At 42.1% G+C, this 26,777-nt stretch overlaps 2 protein-coding genes across 2 annotated transcripts in view; one reads left to right on the forward strand and one right to left on the reverse strand.

The window, feature by feature from the left end:
* Window positions 1-26,777, forward strand: part of LOC118805159 — a 1,027,118-nt gene that overhangs the window by 77,967 nt on the left and 922,374 nt on the right. The window lies entirely within an intron of this gene.
* LOC118806204 (olfactory receptor 6N2-like) lies at window positions 19,352-20,290 on the reverse strand. The gene has a single exon (XM_036567658.1). The coding sequence runs from the start codon at window positions 20,288-20,290 to the stop codon at window positions 19,352-19,354; it is 939 nt and encodes a 312-aa protein (XP_036423551.1).

Here is a 26,777-nt window from a genome sequence, read left to right on the forward strand (position 1 = left end):
CTTCATGAGTTCCAGGAGTTGAGAACTAGCCTTGTAAAAGCATGACCAGATGAGATGAGCATGGAGCCAGGTGCTGCAGCTGGGATGTCAAGATCCTCAGTGATTTCATTGTCTACAGATGACCAGAGACCCAGAGTGCCTCTTCCCACACCAGCGCCCAGGCGCACTCAGACATTTGGCCATCAGGACTCTCAAGAGCTCATTCCTCAACTTGCACAAATCCCTGCAGGCAGGGCCCAGCCAGAGGGCCAGAGAGGTGTACTGGACTGAGCCAAAAATGTCTTCTTTCCAAGCTGGGGAGGACATTGAGAATTACTTGCTCCGCTTTGAACGCTTGGCAAAAACCTGGGGATGGCCAGTTGAAGAATGGGCTTGTCGACTGGTGCCGTTGCTGACAGGCAATGCCCTTGAGGCATATACAGCAATGGATGAGGAAATGTCGAACTCTTATCCAGACCTGAGGGAGGCATTGCTTGCAAAGTTTGACATATTCTCTGGGACCTATCGTCAGCGATTCAGGGTGAGGTTCATACCAGCAGGAGAGACACCAAAGGAGACCTATCATCACCTGAAAGGCCTTTATCAATGCTGGGTGAAACCAGAATTGCACAGCAAGGTGGAGATCGGGGAGCTCATCATCCTGGAGCAGTTGTTGCGGGTGCTACCAACAGATGTCCGCACCTGGGTCCAAGAGCATGAGCCTGCAAATGGACTGATCGCAGCACAGTTGGCACAGCAGTATCTGAATGCTCGATGAGGATTGCCGCAGTCCTCACCAGCACCACTGAAGGAAACAAGACTTGTTGAGGGTAATATCAGCTCCTATCCGGAACAAGGCCCACCTAAGGACACGCGAGACGGACAAAAAGCAAAATGTACCTTGATTTGCTTTTCTTGTCGGCAGCAAGGACACAGGGCGTCTATATGCCCTCTTAAGAAGCCCAAGCTGTCTAGCTACTGTTATGTGCCAAGAGAAGGGGATGTGTTCTTACAGGACAGAGGGGAAGCAGTGACAGGTGATGCCAGAGAAATACATAACAGCAGTTTGGGAAACTCTACTGACATTTTGGTAGTGGTTAATGGACAACCTTTACAAGCCATGTTAGATACTGGAAGTGCTGTGACTTTGATTAAGGGGGATTTTTTGCCACCTAGCATGGTTAACCATTCTAAACTGACAACAATACAGTGTGTACATGGTGATGTAAAATACTATCCCACAGCAGATGTAACTCTTGGGGTTTCTGACAGTGTGTTTCTTTTGCGGGTGGGAGTGGTTAATGACTTGCCCAAAGACATGGTGATAGGCAGGGACTTACCAGTCTTGACTGAATTGTTGAGAGAAGCCCAGTCCACTGTTAACTTATCAACTTATCTGTCTTAACACGCTCCCAAACCAAAGCTGGTATAGAGCCACTACCTTCTGTGTCTGACAGCCTGTTTGAAGGGGGGAAGAAAGGTCCAAAAAAGTCACGTCAGAAACGGCACCTTGAGAAAGCTTTAGGATCACCCATACATCCACCACAAACCACACTTCTCACCACTAGTCAATGGCAGGTCCCCACAAACATAGACATTCTCCAGCGAGAAGATCCTTCCCTTGCCCACTTGTATGAACAGGCAGGGCAGGAGAATAGCAATGGGTCACTTAGTTGTAAAGACCAATATGTTCTTGAGAACAACATTCTTTATTTGGCAGATTCACCTGAGAAGTGTTTGGTTGTTCCCACAAGCTGTAGATCTTTAGTACTACATGTTGCACACACTATTCCATGGGTGGGTCATCTAGGACAAAATAAAACCTACTTCAGGGTTAGCCATCGCTTCTTCTGGCCTTCTATGTATTCTGATGTCCAGAAATACTGTAGTTCATGCCCTGAGTGCAAGAAAACCCGACAGATTTGACGTTCTGATAAAGCACCTCTGCAGCTCTCCAACTACACTGATCACATAAAAAGAGAAAGCTGGTTCAGTCTTTGTTCAAGTTCCTGTCTCTCATATCCTGTCCCTCTCTCTAATATTGTCTTAGTAGTTTGCCCTTGTCTCTGTAGCAGGTCCTGGTTCTATTTCTAGAGAATTATGTTTCTGAATAAGGTTCTTTGCTTTTTCCTAATTATAGTTCTTGTCTTTTTCCTGATTAGCATCCTGATCCTTTTCTCTGATTAAGGTTCTCTTTGTTTTACTGACTGAGGTTCTTATCTTTCATCTAAAAAGGTCCTGATCCTTTCCTGATCTTTACCTGATTAAGGTTTTCTTTCTTTTATTGATTAAGGTTCTGTTTCTTTTCCTGATTCCTCTGGTTAGTTCTTCAGGCAGAAACATTTCTAAACATAGGCCTGTGAAAAAGTGGGTAGGTTAACTTAGTAGATACATTGTGTGTTCCCTTGTGGAGGCTGCAGCCTAGTCATCACTTTGTTTAAAACGATCTTTCTTGTTTGGCAGCACTTTAACTGAAAAGAAACCTTGGTTTCTTTGCACTCAGGACACTTCTAAAATGTCATACAATTGTCACAACTTTAGTCATTCAGTAATAATCTTCTATTAGGCCCAGTTTCAGTCTATGTACGAAATCCATTTTCAATCTATCCCATACCCAGTTTTAGGCTATGTCTCAGATCAAGCTTTTAGTCTCTGTCCTAGGCCCAGTATCAGTCTCTGTCCCAGGCCAGGTTTTAACATATTTTTCTGTTATAGTCTTTCTCCTAGACCTAGTTTCAGTGTCTGTACATGATCCAATTTCAATCTTTCCCAGTCTCAGTTTTAATCTCTGTTCCAGGCCCAGTTTCATTATCAGTCCCATGACTAGTGTCAGTTTTGTTAGAGACCAAGTTTCAGTCTCTGCTCCACATGCATTTTCAGTCTATTTTCAAAGCCAAGTGTAAATCCCTGTCTGTGATCAATTTTGGCCATTGACCTAGGCCCATTGACCCAGTTTTAATCTCTGTTCCTGACACAATTCATCCTCTGTCCCAGGCCAAGTTTCAGGCTCTGTCCCAGTCAGTCCCATGACGAGTTTCAGCCTTTTTGAGCCAGCAATCCCCAGTGAGCTGTGGGATAAGCTGCCAACCAGGCGCAGAGATGGACTCATTTACATTAGCAGACGCCCTTATCCAGAGCGACTTACAATATGATCATTTTTTACATAGGTATGCAAAGGTAGTGTTAGGAGTCTTGCCCTAGAACTTTTATTGGTATAGTGCAGGGTGCTGCCCAGGCAGGGGATTTAACCCCAGTCTATAGTGCAGAAGGCAGAGGTGTTACCCACTACACTACACCAATCTCTGTCTCTATTGTTCTGCACTCAACATAGGGAGAAAGGAGGGAGAAAAGCAGGGTTGCACTGAACGAGACTCGACCATGTAGACTTTACCCCAGAGTTTAATACAAACTTGAGACCCAAGATTACCATTTACTGGCTCAGTTAAGAGACATATTATTGTAAACTCAAGAACTGAGCATTGAGCTGTGGGAGAGCAGGAGACTGGGACATTACAGTACCCCCCCACTAACAGCTCCTGACATTCCCAAATCTGCCACACTGTTTCTTTTGAAGCCTCTGATGAGCTGCAGGTCCAGAATGTGCCAAGCTGGGACACAGCAGCGCTCCTATGGCCCGTACCCCTCCCAATCCACCAAGTACTGGATACGACCTTACAATGAACAAGAATCCAGCAGCCACCAGACAATGTAAGCTAGGGGTCCAACAATCACTCATGGCTGCGGAGGGACAGGGGAAGGAGGCAAAGAACTACAGAGGACTGGTTTGAGGCAAGAGGCATGAAACATTGTGTCAGTATGCATAGAGCATGGTGAGCCAGATACACTGCCCCGGGTGAAATGAGGGTCCAAGGCATCACCTACAGTTACTGACCTTTTTTTGCTAGGCTGCGGCTTCCTGCAGCACAATGCTTGTCTTCCACCAGGACCACCAACACCGCTGCACCAGGTCTCGAGTTATGGGGACCTCTACTATGGATTCCTGATCTGGGAACATGAGTGGAGGGTATCCAAATTGACACTCAAAGGGCGACATGCCCAGAGATGAAAGCCACAAGGTGTTATGGGTGCTGAGACCATAAGGATGGTTTAGAGGATGCTAGACACCTGAGCGTCCATTCAAGGTCCTGATTTATCCTCTCAGTCTGTCCATTATACTGAGAGTGAAAGCCTGAGGATAAACTCATCAAGGCCCCTTGTAGTTGACAGAATGCCCTGCAAAATCAGCAAAAAACTGGTGCCCATGGTCTGACAATACATTTGTAGGGAACCTATGGACCCTTCCCACATGTTGCAGAAGTAGCATGGCTTTCTCCTTGGCTAACGGAAGTTTCGGCAGTGGAACTAATTCGCAAGCCTTGGAAAATTGGTCAACCACAACCACTATCACCATGTCGCCTTAGACTGCAGGCAAGCCAGTGACAAAGTCTAAGGAGATCTGTGACCACGGCTGAGAAGGTATGGATAGGAGATAGAGCAGGCCTTCTGGTTGTGTTCTGAACTACTTATTATGAGCACAGACCTGTCAAGCTGCCACACAGACTAATACGTCCTTCTCCATATTGGGCCACCAGAAACATCTCTTTAAAAACTCCAGTGTAGGGGTCCCTGCAGGATGGCTAGTAAAAGGGGAGGAGAAGAAGAAATGTACTGCTGACCTGGGGGCCCACCCCCAGGGTCCGGTTCAGCCCAAAGTGACCCCTGCATGACAGTTTTCAGTCCCCAGCATAATGGAGTGACAATTCAGGCTTCTGGAATTATAGGTTCTGGAGATGGGTTAATGGGTGCTGTTCTTGTGATCCGTCCAGACCAGGAAAGGATGTTTTGCTCCTTCCAGCCAGTGCCTCCACTCCTCCAATCCCTGGCATCGTAGTTGCGTTCAGTGGGGGTGAGGCGGTGGGAAAATAAGATGCAGGGATGGAGCTTGTGGTCATCCTCAAAGCACTGGTACAGGACCATCCCTGCACCGATATGCAGTGCATCAACCTCTGCTATAAATGATATAGTTTAGGGTTGAGAAGCCGCAGCACTCAAACAGAGGTCAATTGATGCTTGAGCTCTTCAAAAGCTTTTTGGGCTTCCAAATTCCACTGAAGCCATCCTGTACCTTTCTTATTTAGGGCAGTCAATGGGACAGCCATTGTCCTGCAGTTTTGAATGAGCTTATGAAAGGAACTGGCAAAGCCCAGAAAAATTTTGAACTGCATGGAGATAAGTGGGGTGCAACCATTCATTGATGGCCTGGGTTTTAGCTGGGTCCATGCCCAGTTGACCTTTTGACACCACCTGAGAAAGTTGACAGACTAAGTGTGAAAGTTGTATTTCTCCAGCTTCACATAAAGATGGTTTTCAAGCAGAAGCTGGAGAACCTGGCAAACATAGACATGCTTGTCCACTGAGCAGCTGCATATGAGTACACATAGTGATTCAGGGTCTCTCGCAGGACCTCATTAATGAAACGCTGGAAGATGGCTTGTGCATTCATTAGCCGAAGGGCATCATGCAGTACACAAAGCCACAATAGTGTAATGAACGCTGTCTTCCAGGCAGGACCTGGGCCTTGCATTTGCTAAAGATCTCCAACAGATTGTGGGAGTCAGCTAGAACTCAAAATAAGTCCTGGCTGACTAAAGTGGTTATTGGAAGTCACTGAGACCCCAACCCACCATTGACTGGCTCAGGCAATCCAGCCACGGATTGTGCCATTGCAGCTAGGGGAACCCTAATAGTATCTGCAATTCAGGGGCCTGGATGAGCAGCAGCAAAATCTGATTTCTATGCTGACCTTGCCGCAGGGTGATAGCTGGGTCTGTTGGTTTACCCGCCCTGACTCAAGAGGGCAACCATCAATAGCAGTAACTGGTATGGAAACATCCATGTTGGCTTGAGGCAGGTTTAGGGCCTTGGCCAGAGTGACATGAATAAAATACCTGCTGCCCTGGAGTCCAACATACCTGGAGCCACTTCTCGAAATGTTAAGATAAGAGGGTGCTGGTGAGAAGAAACCCAGGGGCTTGCTGAGATTGCTCTGGGTCTGTCACAGTTCCCACTTCCTGCAATGTACCTCAACTTTTTTCCTCAAGCTCAGGGCAACCTGAACAAAGGCAGTGGTCTGGTTCACAAGGACACTCTTCAGATCCTCCAGCTGAGACTGCTTGGCTGAGTCTATATTCCGGCTTGGACTTGCTGTAATGTGGTGGCCACCATATGAGGATCAAACCAGCAATACCCACATTAGAAACCTGGCAAACTATGGGATAAGCCACTGACCAGGCGCAGAGACTGACTCAAGTGGAGTAGTAGAGACTTAAAAATGGAAAAATTAGAAAAGCAAGGTTGCACCAAACAAGATTTTAAACTCATAACACACTCAGTTATTTTTTAATACTTACACAAGCAAAACAACTGGGAGAGAACCCCAGACCAAAGAATACCATTTTCAGACTCAGCAGATAGGCAAGCATGTGTCAGCAGAGAGAGCTCTCCTTAAGTAGAGCAGGCACAGCTGCACCTGATCAGCCTCGATCAGCTAATCCAGGTTATCTGATTCCTCCTAGTGGTTGTATTTGGCCTAGCAGGAGGCTGGGATGTTACTCTCCCAGCCCCAGTTTAAATCTTTGACCCAAGCCCAGCCCATCTCTGTCAAAGGCCCAGTTTCAGTCTCTGTCCCAGAAAAGTCTCAGTCTCTGAGACAGTCCAATTTCAGTTTTTCTATCCCAGGCCAAGTTTTAATTTGTTTCAGGCCTAGTTTCAATCCCTGTCCCATGGCCAGTTTCAATCTCTGTCACAGATCCAGTTTTATTCTCTGACCCAGGCCCAGAGTCAAGTTGTCACATTCTGTGTTTCTATCTCTGTTCCAGGCCAAGTTCCAGTCTTTGTTCCAGGGCCTATTTCAATCTCTGTCCCAGACCCAGTTTCAGATGTCCCAGACTGAGTTTCAATTGCTTTGTCAGTTTCATTCTCTTTCCCAGACACAGACACTCAATCTCTGTCACAGACACATGACAATTCCTGTCTCAGGTCCAATTTTATCTCAGTCCCATGCCCAGTTTCAGTCCCTACCGAGGCTTAATTTTAATCTCTGTCCCAGAAACAGTTTCACTCTCTTTCCCAAGTCAGCTGTCAGTCTGTCTTTTTTTCAGTTTCAATCTTTCTTCTAGACCCAATTTCAGTCACTGTACAAGGCCCAGTGTCAAGCTGTCCCAGGCCTAGTTCCAATTTTATAACTAGTTTCAGTTTTTCTCAGAGACCAAGTTTCAGTCTCTGTCCTACATGCGTTTTCTTTTTCTTTTTTAAAGCCAAGTATAAATGCCTTGACCTATTTTGGACATTGTCCCAGGCTCACTTCCAATCTCCATGCCAGGCCCAGCTTCGGTCTGGCTCCCAAGCCCAGTTTTAATCTCTGTTCCAGACACAGTGTCAGGCTCTTTTTCAGGCTCAGTTTCTGTCTGAAATTTCAGGTTTCAAGTTTATTTGTCATTTGCACATGCCAGGACATTTGTGTTATTTTCCTGTTGGAAAGGTTTGTTTTGTTTATGGGTCAATTTGTTATTTTCCTGAATTATGTAGCTAATGTAGGCTATATTTTATGTGCCTTTGGAATAAGCTCTGAAAGTAGGGGGTGATTTTTTATTTATTTTTTTTTTGGATTGAATTTTTTCAAAAACTAGCTTACATGTCCTGGTTCCTTCAAAATCACCTGCTCTAGCTTTAAATTCAAATAAACAAAATCATAAAGAAATGGATATAATGGAAGGTTTATAATTTGGGATGAATGTCAGAGTAAAATGGTGCTTGTATCTCTTCAAAGTTTTTGAACAATAAATACCTACATATGTAATTTAACCCACTGCAGTGTGAAAACAACCAATCAAATTAAAAATATGGAATATCACAAAATCCAAAAGAAATAAGAAAACACAAAATCTATCGTGGAGTTTAGAAAATGAGTTGGATCAGAAAACAGTCTGTTGTTCTGAGGATATGTTAACTAACAATTTTTGCTGTTTAAGGCTGAACCCAGTGAACACCAGGATTAACACAATGTCACTGTTCACAGTGAAAAGTTATTAGCAATGGCATGACAGATAATTGTAGTAAGTCAGTTAGTGGCCCAGTTGCATTTCTTTACTCAGCTGAGGATTTTTGTTGTGTTTGTAATGTTTTTTCGTTTGTTTGTTGTCCCCACCACCACTTTTGGAGACTGATTTCAACCTCTGTCCTAAGTTCAGTTGGGGTCTCTGTCTCAGGCCTCTGTAACTGATTTAGCTCCTAAATTGATTTATCCCTCTATTACTGATGAAATTTAGCTCAAAACTGTCACTGATCCAGGGTTCCATTTAAACTCTATCTCTGCTTTGATTATTATTGAGTTTAGAGTTTGAGGTGTTACTTTAGCTCTTAAGTTTCCTTTATGGTTAAAGGTTTCCATGGTTTCATGTTCTATTGATGTGTACACAATATATGTTTGAAATCAGCTGTGTATGTGGTAAGTAGGTTTGTTGGCTGCAAACGACATTGAGGTTTAGAGAAATACCACAAATAAAATAATTTTAATATAATATATATAATATAATAAAATCATTTTTTCCTGTACACAATTTTGCCCAAACTTTTGCATATCACTGTATAAATAATAAATAAATAATATATAATGTATATTATAATGTATATTATAATGTATATTATTGTAATAAATAATGTATAAATAATATATGTGTATATATATATAAAAAAAAATATATATATATATATATATATATATTTTCACATTGATGGAAAGTGCCATGAATTACTGCTTTCTATATTATGATTGTAAAAAAACAGATCTTTGGCAATAGATGGCAGTGCAGAATTCCTTTAATGAACCATGAGATCAGTGACAGTCTATGGTCACCAAGCCCACAGGTTTACAAAATTTGGATAAATGACAAACGAGTCCCAAGATATGAATAGTTGAGAAATAACCGCTTTGAATGTGATTTTAAGTTGTCTAGATAAAAATATGCATACCATAAAACTGTTTGTCGTTTAGGTTTTATTTTTATTTTAGTTTTTAGGTCTCAGGATAGCAGTTAAAGTGGGATCATATCTGAAAACTATTTGAAACTATTCTAACATTATATGCATTTAACATAACATATGTCTGGAAGGTAGAAAAAAATACAGAAATTAAAAAGGAAATCTTTGCATGTCATGGCATACAGAACAAAGCATGTAGATGGTTAAAGGAAAATATCTAAAAAGACGTGTGTTTTCCTTTTCCTCAATATTTTTTTGATCCGGTTAAAAATCTCTTGCAGCTTTAAACCGTACATAATCGGATTGATCAAAGGAGGAAGGACCAAATTTTCAACTGACACTATCACAGAAATAATGTGAGGCATGTTTCCTTCAAATCTGCTGTTAATCACTTCAAAACATGAAGTAATGGAGTAACTGATGAAAATAATAAGGTGTGGGAAGCAGGTCTGCAGAGCTTTTCTTCTGAACTCCTTTGAATTCTTTAAACAGATTTCAAGTATTCTAACATATGAGTAGATAATGAAGATCACTGGTGGAAATACAAGCAGACATAAACCAAATAATCCATATGAATTGTTCACAGTCATGTCTCCACAGCTTAACCTAACTATTGAATAATTATTACAGTATATTCTGTTTAATCTGAATTTACACAGCTGAAGTCGGTATGTTAATATTGCTCCCACACCATTTTCAAAGGCAGGCACAAACCAACAGAAAAATACAATTTTTTTCACAGTGGACATTTTTATAAGAGTTGCATATTGTAATGGTTTACATATGGACACATATCTGTCATAGGCCATAGCTGATAACAGTGTAAACTCTGATGCTCCATATGTGTAAATAATAAAAGCCTGAAACATGCAGGCTGAGTAAGAAGTAACTTGTCTTTCAGACAGAAAATCACTCAGCAGTTTAGGATAAAGTGCCGACGTTCCAAAGAGAGCATTGCAAAGTAAAGCAGCAATGAAAATGTACATCGGCTCATGGAGACAATTGTTTGTGTAAATGATAGAAATAACAACAGTATTAAAGCAAATAATCAATAGATAAGCTGCGAGAGTAATTACAAAGTAAAAATATTTGTATTTATGCAGTTCCACATATCCCTCCAAAAATAAATATGTTGCATTAGTTAAATATTCCATTAGTTCCCATGAAGTAGCCCATCAATACCCAACAATATTTCAGTTCTCTTTCAGATCTGGTGCTGGTCACAGTAACTGTCCTATTCAGGCATTAATTAAGTAGAAATCATAAGTAAAAATGGTAAATGAACAATGGTCCTTTTGATTTGTGTATTTATTCATTAGAGTAATATATAGTTACGTTCAAGTGTTCACTCACTGATTGGCAGATCTTAGTCCATCCCTCTTTTGGGGATGGACTGTTTTCACAGACAGTGGTTTTCAGAAGTGTTTCTGAGCCCATGCAGTAATTTCCAGTACAGAATCATGTCTGTTTTTAATGCAGTGCCGCCTGAGGGCCCAAAGATCACGGAATGTGTTGTTGGCATCAAATTCAAAAAACAATAAAATTTCTCAGTTTCAACATTTAATATGTTATATTTTTACTGTTTTCAATGAAATATAGAGTTTAAATTATTTGCACATCATTGTATTTTGTTTTTATTTACATTTTTCCCAGCATCCCAACTTTTTTGCAAATGGGGTTGTAAATGCAAAGGTAATATGAAGCAGGTGTGAGTGCAAATAAGCAAATCGGTAGGTGACATCATTAGTCTGTTTATTTGTCTGGAATGGGCCAATATATTTTGGTTGCAACTCATGGCAACCCTCCCCAAACCTGAAGTCCTGAGTAGAGAGCCAACCCCAGTCTCCAGGCTGAAAAGAGGGGGTCTCCCCCTGACACTGAGCAGCTTGTCGTTTGGCACACTGCAGGTTTGCCTTGATGTGGCAGTGAGTCTGTTTCTCAGATTTCCTCGCTGTGCTTCATCCAGTTGTCCACAGCTGGGATGTTCAACAGCATAGCAGTCCAGGGGGTGAGCATAGGTTGGTAACCTAATACACATTGAAAAGGTGTCATATGCATGGCTGAACAAACTAGAGTTCTGAGCTATTTCGGCCAAAATAAGTTGTTAGGGTTAATGCTACAGAAGGAACTTGCCTAATTCTTGATTCACCGGCTCACATCCATTTGACTAGGGGTGATATCCAGATATGAGGCTAACATTGATCCCTAAATGTTCACAGAAGCCGAACCCGACTCTGGATGTAAATTAGGACTCTAATAATATCCTCAGGAATACGAAAAGCAAGCAAGCAAAGTTTATTTATACAATGCTTTTTACAGCAGGTGTTGTCACAGAACAGCTTTACAGAAAAATCAGCATTAGGAAAAAAAAAAGGGTCTAAGCCGCCATGAGCGTTGCCAGTGGCAACAGTGCAAGGAAAAACTCCAAGAGCAGGAGGAAGAAACTTTGAGAGGAACCAAGACTCAGAAGGGGAACCCATCCTCCTCTGGTCGACACTGGATAGCAAAACATTGTTAGTGTAAGGTATTATAGTACAAAGTGGGGAAAACAGGTGGAGCAATGGTTAATTTGATTAGTTTTAGATTATGCAGCAGCATCATCGGGAGGGTCAGTTCATGAGGGTGACGATTACACAGCGTTGTACAGTGTGAAACTCAATGGTTGTCAAGCCAGTCCAGAGGGCTGGCGAGCGGTGGCACCTGATCAAGGCAGAAGAGGCAACAGCATCAGACGCACAGGATGGGCAGCTGTTCAACTCGGCAAAGAAAGGAAAAACACACAGAGAGTCAGTTCTGTAATGGGTGTCAGTTCTGTAATGGGTGACTGATCACAGATTACAGTGTTAACAGAGCAGCAGAGACTCCATCAGGTTTGGATCTGGCAGGGAAAACGAATTACCAAAGGCTCGACTATACAAGTAAGTTTTTAGCCTAGACTTAAACACTGAGGCTGAGTCTGAGTCCCGAACATTAACAGGGAGATTATTCCAAAGCTGGGGGGCTTTGTATGAGAAACTCTCCCCCCTGACGTAACTTTATTAATTCTAGGTACTAATAGTGAGCAGCACCTTGTGATCTAAGTAGGCATGATGGTTCATAGTGAGAGAGAAGTTCACTCAGGTACTGAGGGGCGAGTCTGTTTAGTGCTTTATAGGTCAGTAAGAGAATTTTATAATCAATGCGAAATTTAACTGGTAACCAGTGTAAGGTTGATAAAACTGGGCTGATATGGTTAAAATTTCTGGTTCTAGTAAGAACTCTGGCTGCAGCGTTCTGGACCAGCTGAAGCTTGTTAAGGCTTCCAGCAGGGCATTACAGTAATCTAGCCTTGAAGTAATAAATGCATGAACTAACTTTTCTGCATCCTGTAGAGAGAATGCATTTCTCAATTTAGCAATATTGCGGAGATGCAGGAAGGCTGTTCTAGTAATATTAGTTATGTGTGCGTCGAAGGACAGATCAGGGTCTATAATGACACCAAGGCTTTTTTACAGATGAACCTGATACAACTGAGAAATTGTTAAGTTTGAGTGTTAAATTAGACAGTCTGTTTCTAGCTGCTTTTGGACCAAGAAGCATAACCTCTATTTTATCCGAGTTAATTAGGAGAAAGTTACTCCACATCCAGTCTTTTATGTCTTTCATACAGTCCTCAATTTTGCTAAGTTTAATTTTATCATCTGGTTCGCTTGCTAAATATAACTGAGTGTCATCAGCATAGCAGTGGAAATTTATGCCGTGTTTACTGATAATGGTGCCCAGTGGTAGCATATATATTGTGAATAATATAGGTCCTAAAACAGAGCCTTGTGGAACACCATACTTTACTTTTGCGAGGGCAGATAATTCACCATTTACATTAACAAACTGATAGCGATCAGTGAGGTAGGACCTGGACCAGGAAAGAGCTGTTCCTGTTACTCCTACAAGGTTTTCTAGTCTATCTAGTAAGATGGAATGGTCTATTGTGTCAAATGCCACACTAAGATCGAGGAGGACTAACAAAGACACATTTCCTTGGTCAGAGAATAATAAAAGATCGTTTACAGATTTTCATCAGATTTTCTGATGTATATGATTTCTATACAAATTGGAACTTAATTGTTGTGCTACAACTTCTTTTCCAAGATCTTAGATATAAAGGGGAGATTCGATATAGGTCTATAATTTGATTGTTCGCAGGGATCAAGGTTAGCTTTCTTAATCAGTGGTCTAATTACTGCTAGTTTAACAGTTTTTGGGATGTATCCAAGGCTAAGAGAGGAGTTTATTATTGACAGAACAGGCTTGGTTATTTCTGGCAAAATTTCCTTGAGTAAACCTGTAGGAATCGGATCTAACATACAAATAGAAGACTTTGCGGAAGAAACAATTTTAACTAGTTCATTTCCTTGGAGTAAGGTAAACGATTTCAGCCTCTCTGCAGGGATTATAATATTCTCAGGATCTAGACTGGAATTATAAGTCAGCAGGTTTATAGAATTTAATTGTGTATTCTGGATTTTCTTTCTGATTTTTTCAATTTTATCACTAAAGAAATTCATAAAATCATTGCTGCTATAGGCTAATGGTATCTGGGGTTCAGTAACTGTTTGGTTCTTAGTTAATTTCCAGATTGTGCTAAATAGTAATCTAGGATAATTCTTATTGTTTTCTATGAGAGAGGAGAGAGAGGCTGAGCGTGCTGCAGTAAGTGCTCTTCTATAGTCTATAAGGCTCTCCTTCCAGGCGGATGGAAGTTTTTTCTGCCTTACTATTTTACTTTTTAATGGAGCCACACTATCTAGAGTAGATCGAAAAGTATCCTCTAAGAACTTGGTCATAATATCTAACTCGGTAGGATTAGATGGACAGCTGATAATTGAGGAAGGTTTCCGATAAAGCTACCAGCTGTGGAGGAAGTTATAGTCCACCTCTATCAGAACCTCAATCAGAAATAATAATACGAAAATTGTGAAATATTTTCATACAAGGCCAGGGCAGTATAGAAAGCATTTTGGAGTGATTTAAAAGGGATAAATTTAACACTTCTTGAAAAACGGTCAATAATAGTGAGTACTGTGACAAAACTGTCTGAAGGAGGTAAGTCTAACAAATTAAAGTGCAATATGAGACCAGGGGTGTTCTGGTGCAGGATGAGGCATGAGCTTTCCTGCAGGAAGTGACTTAGGAGTTTTAATTGTGCACAGACAGGGCTTGAAGAGACAAATCTATGTATGTCCTGTTTAAGCGTCTCTTACCAATTTCTATTCACCAGCAACTGTTGTGTATGAATTTCACCAAGGTGACCAGAACTGAGTGAGGAATAAGCCCAGGTAACCAAGCGGTCTTAAAATAGATCAGGTATTTAAAACTTATTAGGTGGGCAGTTGTTAGGAACATTTACTTTTTCAAGTGTTCCGATGATTTCATCATCAATCTCCCAATGAATGGAGTAAATTTGCACTGAAGGAGGAAGAATAGCCTCCTCTAAGGCCAGTTTCACTGCAAGGATTTTACAATCTCCAATGCCATAATTCCTGCAGGACCTAATTTGTGGGAATAAAAGGCAATTGGGTAGAATTTTTCAGGGTCACCACTATGCTGAGATAGAACCACACCAACACCACTTTCTCATGCATCCACCTCTACCACGAATGGTTTGGACAGGTCAGGATGTTTAAGGATGGGAGCTGAGGTGAAAGCGGATTTTAAAGCGTGGAAGGCCTTCTCTGCTGCTGGACACCAAGTTAACTTTTTAGATGCTTCCTTAAGGAGAGCTGTGAGGGGTAAGACAGCTGAACTGAAGCTTGGAATAAATGGCATCGTTTATGAATTATTGGAAAACTTGCAGTAATCATAGTGCCCCATGGTGGTGATTTCCACTTGTCACCCTCCTTAATACAGATTAAATTGTAGCCACTACAAATATCCAATTTAGTGAAAAAAATGAGCTCCACAAAGTTGTTCAAGGGAAACAGAGATAAGTGGCAAGGGATAGGCGAATTTCTTTGTGATGTCATTCAGAGCACAATAGTGTATACAGGGTTTAAGATCCCGATCCCTCTTTTAACAAAGGAGAACCCTCAAGTGGCTGGGGAAAAGATAAACCCTTGAGCTAATACCTCCTCAATGTACTCTCCCATAGCTTTCTCTTCCTCATTCAGCACTGGTGCGCCACAGGGCTGTGTGTTGAGCCCCCTTCTCTACAGGCTCTATACCCATTGACTTTGCCCCCTCCCATCCCACCAACACTATAATCAAATTCTCATATGATATGATCATGATTGGACTGATCTAGGGTGAAGACGAGACAGCCTTCAGAGATGAAGTCCAAGGACTGGCTTTGTGGTGTTCAGAGAACAGTCTCACCCTAAACTCTTCAAAAGCTAAAGAACTCATCATAGATGTCAGAAAGAACTCTACAAAACCTAACCTATTACACATCAACAGGGACTGTATGGAAAGGGTACATGGTTTCAGGTACTTGGGAACACACATTGCTGAAGATCTCTCTTGGACCACCAACACCACAGCATTAATTAAAAGGGCACAGCAGCTACTCTACTATCTGAGAAGCCTCAGGAAAAACAAACTGCGAGGGAAGCTTCTGGTGTTCTACCACAGCTACTCCATTGAAAACATTCAACATATTGCATTTCCACATGGTACACTAGCAGCTCAGCATTTGATAGGAGGACACTTTACAGAGTCATCAACACAGCCCAGAAGATCATCGGCTGCTCAATGCCCCCTATCCTTGGAGAAGGTTTTCAAGCTAACATACTAAAACACCCATCCCATCCTGGACATCATCTGTTCAACCCTTAAACAGACACCAGGTCCATTACATCATGGACAAACAGACCTAAGAAAAGCTTCTACCCCAGTGCAATAAAAGAACTGAACACTGCCCAACACTGACATTGTACACTGCCATTCAGGCACTAACAACACAAGAATCAAGTGACTATTCACACCTAAAATATACTGAAGGTATTTTGAAAAGTTTTTGTGGGTTGATTCTGTAGAGTTCTCTGCACATCAGCAGTGTGCCATTCTGTGCTTCAAACCGAGCATAGAAGTTATTAAGCGCATCTGGAAGGGAGGCATTACTATCACAAGCAGGTGGAGGTGTCTTGTAGTTGGTGATGGCCTAGATGCCTGTGTCTTGAAAATGTTCATGGATTTTCTTTGCGTATGCGCGCTTAGCCTCTCTGATGGCCCAGGAAAGCTTGGCTTTTGCTATCCTGAGGTTTGCCTTATCTCCTGACTGGAAGGCCTTATCGCGGGTTCTCAGCAGCATTCGCACCTCTGCAGTCATCCATGGCTTCTGGTTGGGGTGTGTTGTGATGAGTTTGGAGACATCATCAGTGCACTTGCTGATGTAGCCAGTCACTGATTCTGTATACTCCTCCAGGTTGATGGAGTCACCGGAGGTTGCTGCTTCTCTGAACATCTCCCAATAAATGTGCTCAAAACAGTCCTGAAGAACAGAGATAGGTCCTGGCGGCCAGGTTCTCACTTGCTTCTGGTCTGGTTTGGCACGTCTGATGAACAGTCTGTATGCTGGAGTGAACATCACAGAGATGTGGTCTGAGTAAGTGTAGAGGGGGCGGGGCTCGGCTCTATACACGCCGGGGATGTTTGTGTAAACAAGATCCTGCACGTTAGCCCCCCGGGTTGCAAAGTCCACATACTGGTGGAATTTATGGAGTACTGACTTCAGATTGGCATGGTTGAAATCTCCAGCAACAATAAACGGTCTGTCTGGGTGTGTTTTGGAGGTCACTGATAGCGCTGTACAGCTCGTTCAGTCCGGCATTAGCATTAGCACTGGGCGTTATGTACACTGCTGCTATGAACAGCATATTTAGCTCCCTTGGCAAATAAAATGGCCTGGCTCTGACAATCGCAAACTTCACCACCGGTGAGCAGTGATTAGAGACTAGCACCACGTTTTTACACCATTCAGTGTTAATGTAAGCACACAGTCCCCCACCTCGAGTCTTACTGCACAGTTCAGTGTCTCTGTCAACACAGAAGCACAGCAGGCTGTCGAACTGAATGGCTGTGTCCGGAGTTGAGCTCGTCATCCATGTCTCTGTAAAAATGAAAACACAGCAGTCTCTGACCTCACGCTGGGTAGCCCACTGGATTTGGAGGTAGTCCAGTTTATTCTCCAAGGAACAAACGTTTGAAAGAAGAAGCGATGGAATGGCTGGTCATCTGGAGTTAGCCATTAGCCTAGCATGCTACCCAGCTCGCTTGCGCCTTCTCGTGTATCGCTTTTGGCCAGCAGGCTCACACAGTGCCTTGGATCAGGTTTACTTCCAGGTCATATCATAGGGGAGAGAGCCCTGAACATCTCAAATAGTGGCCTGGTGACCCCTGTATAGACTGTAGAGGGTAAAATCAAATCACTGAAAATATACCCTTACCGTCTTCCTTTCATTCTGGTGGTCCTAGAACAGTTACAAAGAGCCAATTCTTCATCACACTAGATTTTAAGAGTGCCTATAGTTTTGTCCGTTTGTCCACAAGGGGGCATTATGAGTACTTGGTAATGCCATTCAGCCTCTCGAATGCTCCATCCATGTTCCAGACCTTTATAAATGATGTTCTGGGAGACATAATAGGCAAGTTTGTAATTGCATACATTGACAATATCCTTGTTTACTCCCCTGACTTCGATGTTCATATTGATCAGATGCGTTCTGTATTAAAATGCTTACTAGAAAATAACCTTCTCATAAAAGGGGAAAAAAGTCAATTTCATCTTCAATCTGTTTCCTTTTTAAGATGCATCATTATTTCAAACGGTGTGGTAATGGTCACAAAGTAGATGCCATCGTTAACTGGCCCAGACCAAATTCAGTAAAAGATTTACAAAGATTCTTAGGATTCACCAATTTCTATCAGCATTCCATTAGAAACTTTAGCTGTATCACTGCTTCGCTAAAAGGAGGACCTGAGAAATTAATTTGTTCCTTACAAGCAGAGAGGGTTTTTGAGGCTCTGAAAAAGGCATCCACATCTGATCCAGTCTTAAATCAACCAGATCCATTCCAACCTTTTAAAGTACAAGTTGATGCTTCCAAGACAGGTATTGGAGCCATTCTCTCACAACGTAATGGAAATCTCTAAGCTCTACCCCATAGCCTTTTACTCACACAAACCTACTCCCACTGAACAGAATGTGTGGTAGGTACAGTGTTGTGGGTAACACATCTGCCTTCTATACTGTAGTCTGGGGTTCGGTCCTCACCTGGGTAAGCAGCCTACACTATACCAATAAGAGTCCATGGCCAGAGTCTTAACACTACCTTCGCCTACCTGTGGATCTGGATAAGAGCATCTGCTAAATGCCATAAATGTAAAAATCTAATTATAGCATAGGAGATTGTGGATTAATAGCCATCAAACTAGCTCTGGAAGAAAGGAGACACTGCTTAGAGGGTGCCAACCACCCCTTCACAGTAAAATTATAAATCATAAATATTTGGAGTATCTCCATACTGCAAAATGTTTCAACCCCAGACAAGCTCACTAGTCCCTGTTTTTCTCAAGATTCAGATTTAATGTTACTTTTGCCCTGGTTCTCGCAATACCAAAGCAGATGCTTTATCCAGAGTATTTCAAGCTATGGAGGAGAAGGACTATCAAAAGACTGAAAACATACTTCCATCTAATGCTAGCATCTTTTCTTTACATTGGGATATAGACAAGGAGATTGAGCAGGATCTTGAAAATATCTCTATTCCCAACCAATGCCCCCAGGTAGACTATTGTTCCTGAACAATATCGCGACAGGCTGATTACATGGGCATATTCATCATTTACCACAGGGCATCCAGTATTTTAAACAGCAAATTAATCAATTATAGAGTTCCCCAAGGCATACATTGTATTGTAGCACAATTTTGTAGCGCTACAAACCAGCAATTATTTAAAAATCAACAATATTAAACGAGGTTGCATTAAGAAAATTTTCTTTTACTCAGAAATATGACATCATACTTTCCACTGTCAGTTTAAATGGGTCACTCAACTGATTTGCAGGTAATATGAAAATTTTCTGAGTCTTAATAGAACCTTAAATTTGTAATTTATTACAGTCTCAGTTTGGGTTGAATCATTTTGAGTGCAGCTGTAGTTGTGATCTCACTAAAGCAGGAAAATGTACACCATTAAATTATTTCTGTCAATTATGTTTTGGTATTTATTCATAATAGATTAAGGGTTAATGTGGGATCATACTAAAAAAAAATAATCAACAGTTAAACAAAAATGAGATTATCGTTGCATTTCATGTCGTACAGAACAAAGCATGCAAAGGATTTAAGGAACATTTCTAAAACGATGTGTGTGTCTTTCTTTTCCACAATATTTTCTTGATTTTTCTATAAATCTCATGCAGTTTTAAACCATACATAACAGGATTAATAAGAGGAGGAATGACCAAGTTTTCAATAGATATTATCACAGAAAAAATGTGGGGTATATTTCCTTCAAATCTGGTGTTAATCACTTCTAAGCAGGAGAAAACAGAAAAACTGATGAAAATGAAAAGGTGTGGGAAGCAGGTCTGTAGAGCTTTTCTTCTGAACTCTTTTGAATTCTTTAAACAGATTTCAAATATTCTAACATATGAGTAGATAACGAATATCAGTGGTGGAAATACAGTAAGAGTTAAACCAAACAGTCCATATAAATTTGTAACAGATGTGTCTCCACAACTTAATTTAGCTATTGAGTAATCATTACAGTATATTCTGTTTATTTTAAATTTACACAGCTGAAGTCGGGATGTTAGTATTACTAATATTCCAATTTCACAAGCAGAAAAAAGCCAACAGAAAAATAAGAGCTTTTTCACAGTGGACATTTTTACAAGTGTTGCATATTGTAATGGTTTACATATGGACACATATCTGTCATAGGCCATAGCTGATAACAGTGTGAACTCTGATGCAGCGTATGTGTAAATAGAAAAGGCCTGAAACAGACAGGCTGAGTAAGAAGTAACTGGTCTTTCAGACAGAAAATCACTCAGCAGTTTAGGATAAAGCGCCGTTGTTCCCAAAAGAGAATTGAAAAGTAAAGCAGCAATGAAAATGTACATCGGCTCATGGAGACATTTGTTTGTGTAAATGACAAAAATGACAACAGTATTAAAGCAAATTATCAAGAGATAAACTGTGAGAGTAATTATAAAATAAAAATATCTGTACTTGTGCAGTTCTATATGCCCCTCCATTACCAAGTACGTAACATCAGAAGAATTATCCATGAATTCCCATGAAGTAACCCATAAATCTCTAGCATATTAGATTTGTTTGTAAGATATGTTTCTGGTCACTGTAACATTCTACTTCAAGCAGGCATTATTTAATAGAAATCATAAGCAGTGGCGAACTGTGACCTTACAGTCAGGCTGTTGTGAGCAAAACGGCTCTGTATGTATTTATACCTTCTAAGATAGTGACATCTTACTGTTTACTTACTAACTGGCTAGTCTGTAGCCCAGCCCACCTTTGTTTCTATTGCAACAGTTTTACTAAGAATACTCCTAAACATCCACTAAATTAAGTGATATTTTGTCATTTCTTTGTTTTGTCAAGACTCCTTTTGTCTCTCTTTCTACTGATACCTGTTTCTGTTTCTATTTCTATCGGATTATATTTTTCCTTGTCTCTTGGAAAAAGTTTGGTTACTGTGCCTGATTTAGTTCTTTTTTTCATGTCTAGGAACAGATTGTTCCATATCTCTGTCTGTGCTTTCAGATCTCTTCCTGTCCATGCTTTTATCTCTTTTAGTCAACAATTTAGGCCCTGTTCCTCTTCATGGTGCTGCTACTGATTATGGTCCATTACTGTGAATGAATGAAATGAAATGAATGAAACGAACCTTTAGACAACTGTGTCTGAACACATCGGAATTAGACCTCCACATTTAACTCATCCGTGCAGTGAAACACCACATACACACTAGTGAACACACACATACACTAGGGGGCAGTGAGCACACTTGTCCGGAGCGGTGGGCAGCCCTATCCACCTTTGCCTTTCGTTTTTTTTGACTGCCTTTTGGCTCTGCCATCTGGATTGTTTGCCATTTCTTCTGACTCCTGTTTTTTAACCTTTTTGTCCACATCCTCGACTATGCTTTTTGTCTCTTTCTTTTTGGACTTTATGCACTGGGTTATGTATATCTGTTTGTATTTTCTATGCCTTTTGGATTTGACCCCTGCCTGTTTTGTGACGACGACTCTGGACCGTGAATCTTTCAGTAAAGCCTCATTTGTGTTTTACATCTGCGAGCGTCTGAATCTGGTTGGCACATTTTAGAATACCTCGCCTATAATGCAGGCGGTGGACCCAGAGGCTTTTCAGAAATCTCTGGCAAAACAAGGACAATTACTAGGATGACTCCAACAGGTACTGTCTGGAGTAACCCAATCCCTCAAATCATTAACCCACCAGCAATCTGAACAGCAGGCTCAGTTGATAAGATAAGATAATCCTTTATTAATCCCACAACGGGGAAATTTGCGGTGTTACAGCAGCACAGAAGACAGAGCAGCAGGAAATATACAAACAATATATAAAATAGAATAAACAATAAAAGTATAAAGATATATATGTATATGTACAAAGATTACAAGAGAAATATACAAAGTATTAAATTTAAATTTAGAAATGTAGAAATGTATGTATTGTAGTGAGTATTGCACAGTGAATAAAATAGCAAATAAATAAACAGTAATAAATGGAGAAATATTGCACTTGACATAATTGCACATAATGGTGGTAAACATGTTGACAGTGATCCGCAGTGAATATACTACGCATGGTGGGTTGAGATATTGCACACAGTAAAGTGCTGTGGCAGTGATGTTGAGAGTTCTTGCACATGGAAAGTAATTATAAACTACTGTCTACTGAGTGCCGTGACTGTTATAGAGTCTGACAGCGGCTGGGAGGAAGGACCTGCGGTATCTCTCCTTCACGCACCGCGGGTGCCGCAGCCGGGCACTGAAGGAGCTGCTCAGCGCTGTCAGAGAGCGGTGCATGGGGTGGGACAGGTTCTTCAGCATGTTTGTTAGCTTAGTCTTCATTCTCCTGTCCCCCACCACCTCCACTGGGTCAAGAGGACATCCCAGGACAGAGCTGGACTTCCTGATGATCTTATTCAGTCTCTTCCTGTCAGCAATGGAGATGCTGCTGCCCCAGCACACCACTCCATAAAAAATGGCTGATGCCACCACAGCATCGAAGAAGGTCCTGAGAAGTGCCCCCTGCACACCAAAGGACCTGGGTCTCCTCAGGAGATGTAGCCTGCTCTGGCCTTTCCTGTAGAGGGCAGCTGTGTTGTCAGTCCCGTCCAGCTTGTTGTTGAGGTTAACACCCAGGTACTTATAGGACTTCACAATCTCAATGTCCATTCCCTGGATGTTCACAGGCACCGGAGGAGAATGTTCGGACTTGCGGAAGTCCACCACCAGCTGCTTGGTTTTTCCTGCGTTGATCTGCAGGCCCAAATAATTGCAAGTGTTAAGTTGGTAAACTACTCAGCTCCAGAACATGAGCCTTGATAAAAAACAGAGGTTAATGTTATTTGTCCCTGATTCCAGGCTGAGGCTTCACACACTGTTTTTAGTAAGCCTGATAAATATGAGGGTGACACACAAGTGCCGTGGTCCTTTGCTCCAGTGTTCCGTTTACTTTGAAAATTCCCCAATCAGCTCTGCCAAGCCAAGATCTCATTCATAGTATCTCGCTTGGCGGATAAGACACTTGAGTGGGCAACAGCAAATTGGGCTCACATTCATTGCCTCTCATACACTCAGTTTATTAAAGAGTTTAAAACTGTTTTTGACCATCAGTATGAGCGCAAGGTTAGTGGGGAACTACTCCCAAAGTTACGTCAAATTTCCTGTACACTAGCCGCTAGCAGTTCTGCTAGTGATGTTTCAACAAGGGCTGAATCCAGATATTTTAACAGAACTTGCATGTAAAGATGACAACCTGAATCTGGATCACCTCACGCTACTTACTAAAGGGAAAGTCACATCAGAATAAATATTAAATAATAAATAATAAAAAAAATAAAATAAATATTGTGTGCAACATACAATATTACAAGATTAGAGGAGTGGTGTGGAGAGCTCAGCAGGGTGAATGTGGAGGGAAAGTAGCTGAACCTGAGCCGACTCATTCTGGTCCGAATGCTTCTGTATCTCCTCCTGGATGGGAGGAGGTTAAACAGTGTGTGGCTGGAGTGGGAGGAGTCCTTGATGATGTTGCGCACTCTGCGCACACAGCGCTGGTGGTGGATGTCTCTGATGTCAGGGAGCCGTGTGCCAGTGATGCGGTCAGCTGTCCTCACCACTTTTTGGTTGGCCTTCCTGATGGCCATAGTGGAGCTGCTGTACCACACTGTCACACAGTTGGTCAGTACATTTTCGATGGGGCAGCCGTGGAAGTTTGTGAAAATCTGAGAGACAGGTGTTCCTTATTTAGTCTCCACAGGAATAAAGCACTGCTGTACCTTCTTAATCAAGTGTGAGGTGTTGAGTGTCCATGACAGGTCTTCTGAGATGTTTACTTCCACGAACTTGAAGCTGGAGACACGCTCTACCTCAGAACCGTTGATTCGGACAGGAGAGTGTGTGCATCTTTTGTTTTTCTGGTAGTCCACAATGAACTCCTTGGTTTTGTCTGTGTTGAGGGAGAGGCTGTTGGCGGTACACCAGGCAGCCAGGTGCTGGATCTCCTCCCTGTAGGCCGATTCATCATTGTTGCTGATGTGGCCAACCAGTGTGGTATCGTCTGCAAATTTAATAATGATGTTAGATGTGTGCGGAGGAAGACAGTCCTGAGTAAACAGGGAGAAGAGCAGAGGACTCAGGACACAGCCTTGTGGAGGACACATGACTGCCCAATCTCACAGACTGGGATCTGTTTGTCAGGATGTCCAAGACCCGATTACACAGGGGGGTGCTGATTCCCAGATCACTGAGCTTCGTGACCAGCCTGGTGGGGAAGACTGTATTAAAGGCGGAGCTGAAGTCAATAAACAGCATCCGAATGTATGTGTTCCAATTTTCCAGGTGGGTGAGGGCAGAATGAAGAGCTGTGGAAATCACTTCATCACAATAGGTGTGAGTGCAACAGGGCGGAAGTCATTCAGACATGCTGCAGAAGAAAACTTTGGCACCGAAATGATGGTTATTACCTTCTAGCACATGGGAACAGCGGCCTGGACCAGTGACAGGTTGTAGATGTTAGTGAAGACCGGGGCTAGCTGTCCAGCGCACGCTTTGAGGACTCTTCCAGGGATGCCATCTGGGCCAGCAGCTTTATGTGCATTTACTCTGCTCAGTACTGAACATACCTCCGCTGGAGAGAGTGTGGGGGGTTCAGCAGTGTCCTGATCAAAATGAGCATAGAACAGATTAAGCTTGTCTGAGAGAGAGGCACTGCTGGCTGGGGGGGGTCAGTGGGGGAGGTCTGTAGTCCGTAAAAGTCTAGATGCCCTTCCACATGCGGCGGGGGTCGGAGTTGTGGAAGTGCTCTTCGACAGACAGTTTGTAGGTGTGTTTGGTACTGCCCTGGCTGAGCTGTAAGTCTCAGCATCACCAGATCTAAAAGCAGCGTTGTGCGCCTTCAGCAGTAGCCGAACCTCAGCATTGATCCAAGGTTTCTAATTAGGAAAGATTCTCAGCCGCTTGACAGAGATGACATTGTTAATACACAAGTTGATATAACTCATTACAGCTGAGACGTATGTGTCCAAGTCCGTGTGAGAGTCTGTAGTGGCTTCAGAGCAGAACATACTCCAGTCAATGTTCTGAAACTGATGCTGGCCACACTTTAACAGTCTTTGTGGATGTTTTCACACGTTTGATGAGTGACACATACTTGGGGAGCAGAAACAATAAGACATAATCAGACTGACCCAGGTGGGGTAGGGGGACAGCCTTGTAGGCTTGGACACAACCACTTGGATGTGTCAAGAATCAGGCACAGTGGAAGGCAGAGATACTCAAAGGGCTATTCCACTGATTTTTCAAAATTTCTGTCCAATTCATAGTTGAGATATAAAGTCATTCAGATTGCTTTAATGTGAAATGGTTTGTTTGCAGAGAACTTACTGACTTATGTCGTTACGGTGATAGTGAAAGAAACCAGGACTGCTGATGTCTACAATGCAAATGTAGCCATTTTATTTACTTTTCAAAACCACCAGTGAACCTACATGTGTCTTCTGAGTTTTTATGTAATGTTGATGATGGTAAAACAGTGGTGAATCTTAAATTTTTTGGGGACTATTTTCCCTTAGAACACCCTTCATGTATCCCTCCACCATGAATGGATTAAAATGAATTGATTAAAATATGTTTAAACCAAAACAATGTCACAAAGATACTGTAAGACAATGTCTCAGACATCATGTAGTGTATTCATAACCGTTTCACACCATCGTTTTCTAGGAGAAAGCTTTGAGAGACATTTAGCTCCTCAGATATCTGGTTCCTATCATCATCACTGTGAACAATTCTGACTCTGTAAATCTCTCAAGAACAAAGCATTTCATACCAAACCATTCTGCATAATTTTGTTGACATGTTGATCATTTAATTATGCAGAAATTTGGAAACATCTGTGAAGTTCCCCCTTAAATCCCAGAGCTGACCTGAGGTGTGTTGAAAAGCTTTATTTTTCTGCATGTGTGCATGTGTTGTATGCAAACAGTGAGCTGATTTTCTAAGTGAAAATAGATTACCACAGTTCTGCACATTTGTTGCACAATTATTGTGTATTTACTGAACTTAACATAACATAAAATATATATTGTGGCCTGTGCAAATAGCACATTTCATATTTTGTGTAAACTTAGCAAAACAAAATAGAAAATGTGCACTAAAACATGCAGAAAATAGCATATTTAAATATTGATGCCACTGATATATGCAAGCAAGCAAGCAAAGTTTATTTATATAGCGCTTTTTACAACAGGTGTCGTTACAAAACAGCTTTACAGAAAAATCCGGGTCCAAGCCCCCATGAGCATTGCCAGTGGTGACAGCGGCCAGGAAAAACGCCCTAAGAGCAAGAGGAAGAAACCTTGAGCGGAACCAAGACTCAGAAGAGGAACCCATCCTCCTCTGGTCAACACCGGATAGCAAACAGCATTAGTATAAAGTATTATGGTACAAAATGGGGAAAACAGGTGGAGTAAAGGTTAATTAGACATCCCTGAGATGTCGGCGCCCCTCCACTCCACCATCGTGCAGGTATCAACTGTCAGTGATTATAACAAAGTGGAAGTGATTGGGAACGACAGCAACTCAGCCACGAAGTCGGCCATATAAAATGACAGAGAGGGGTCAGCGGATGCTGAGGCGCATAGTGTGCAGAGGTCACCAACTTTCTGCAGAGTCAATCGCTACAGACCTCCAAACTTCATGTGGCCTTCAGATTAGCTCAAGAACAGCGTAGAGAGCTTCATGGAATGGGTTTCCATGGCCGAGCAGCTGCATCCAAGCCTTACATCACCAAGCGCAATGCAAAGCGCCGAATGCAGTGGTGTAAAGCGCCACCACTGGACTCTAGAGCAGTGGAGACGTGTTCTCTGGAGTGACCAATCACGCTTCTCCGTCTGGCAATCCGATGGACAAGTCTGGGTTTGGCAGTTGCCAGGAGACGGTACTTGTCTGACTGCATTGTGCCGAGTGTAAAGTTTGGTGGAGGGGGGATTATGATGTGGGGGTG

This window comes from Colossoma macropomum, unplaced genomic scaffold (genome assembly GCF_904425465.1).
Source record: "Colossoma macropomum unplaced genomic scaffold, Colossoma_macropomum, whole genome shotgun sequence".
NCBI classification, from domain to species: domain Eukaryota; kingdom Metazoa; phylum Chordata; class Actinopteri; order Characiformes; family Serrasalmidae; genus Colossoma; species Colossoma macropomum.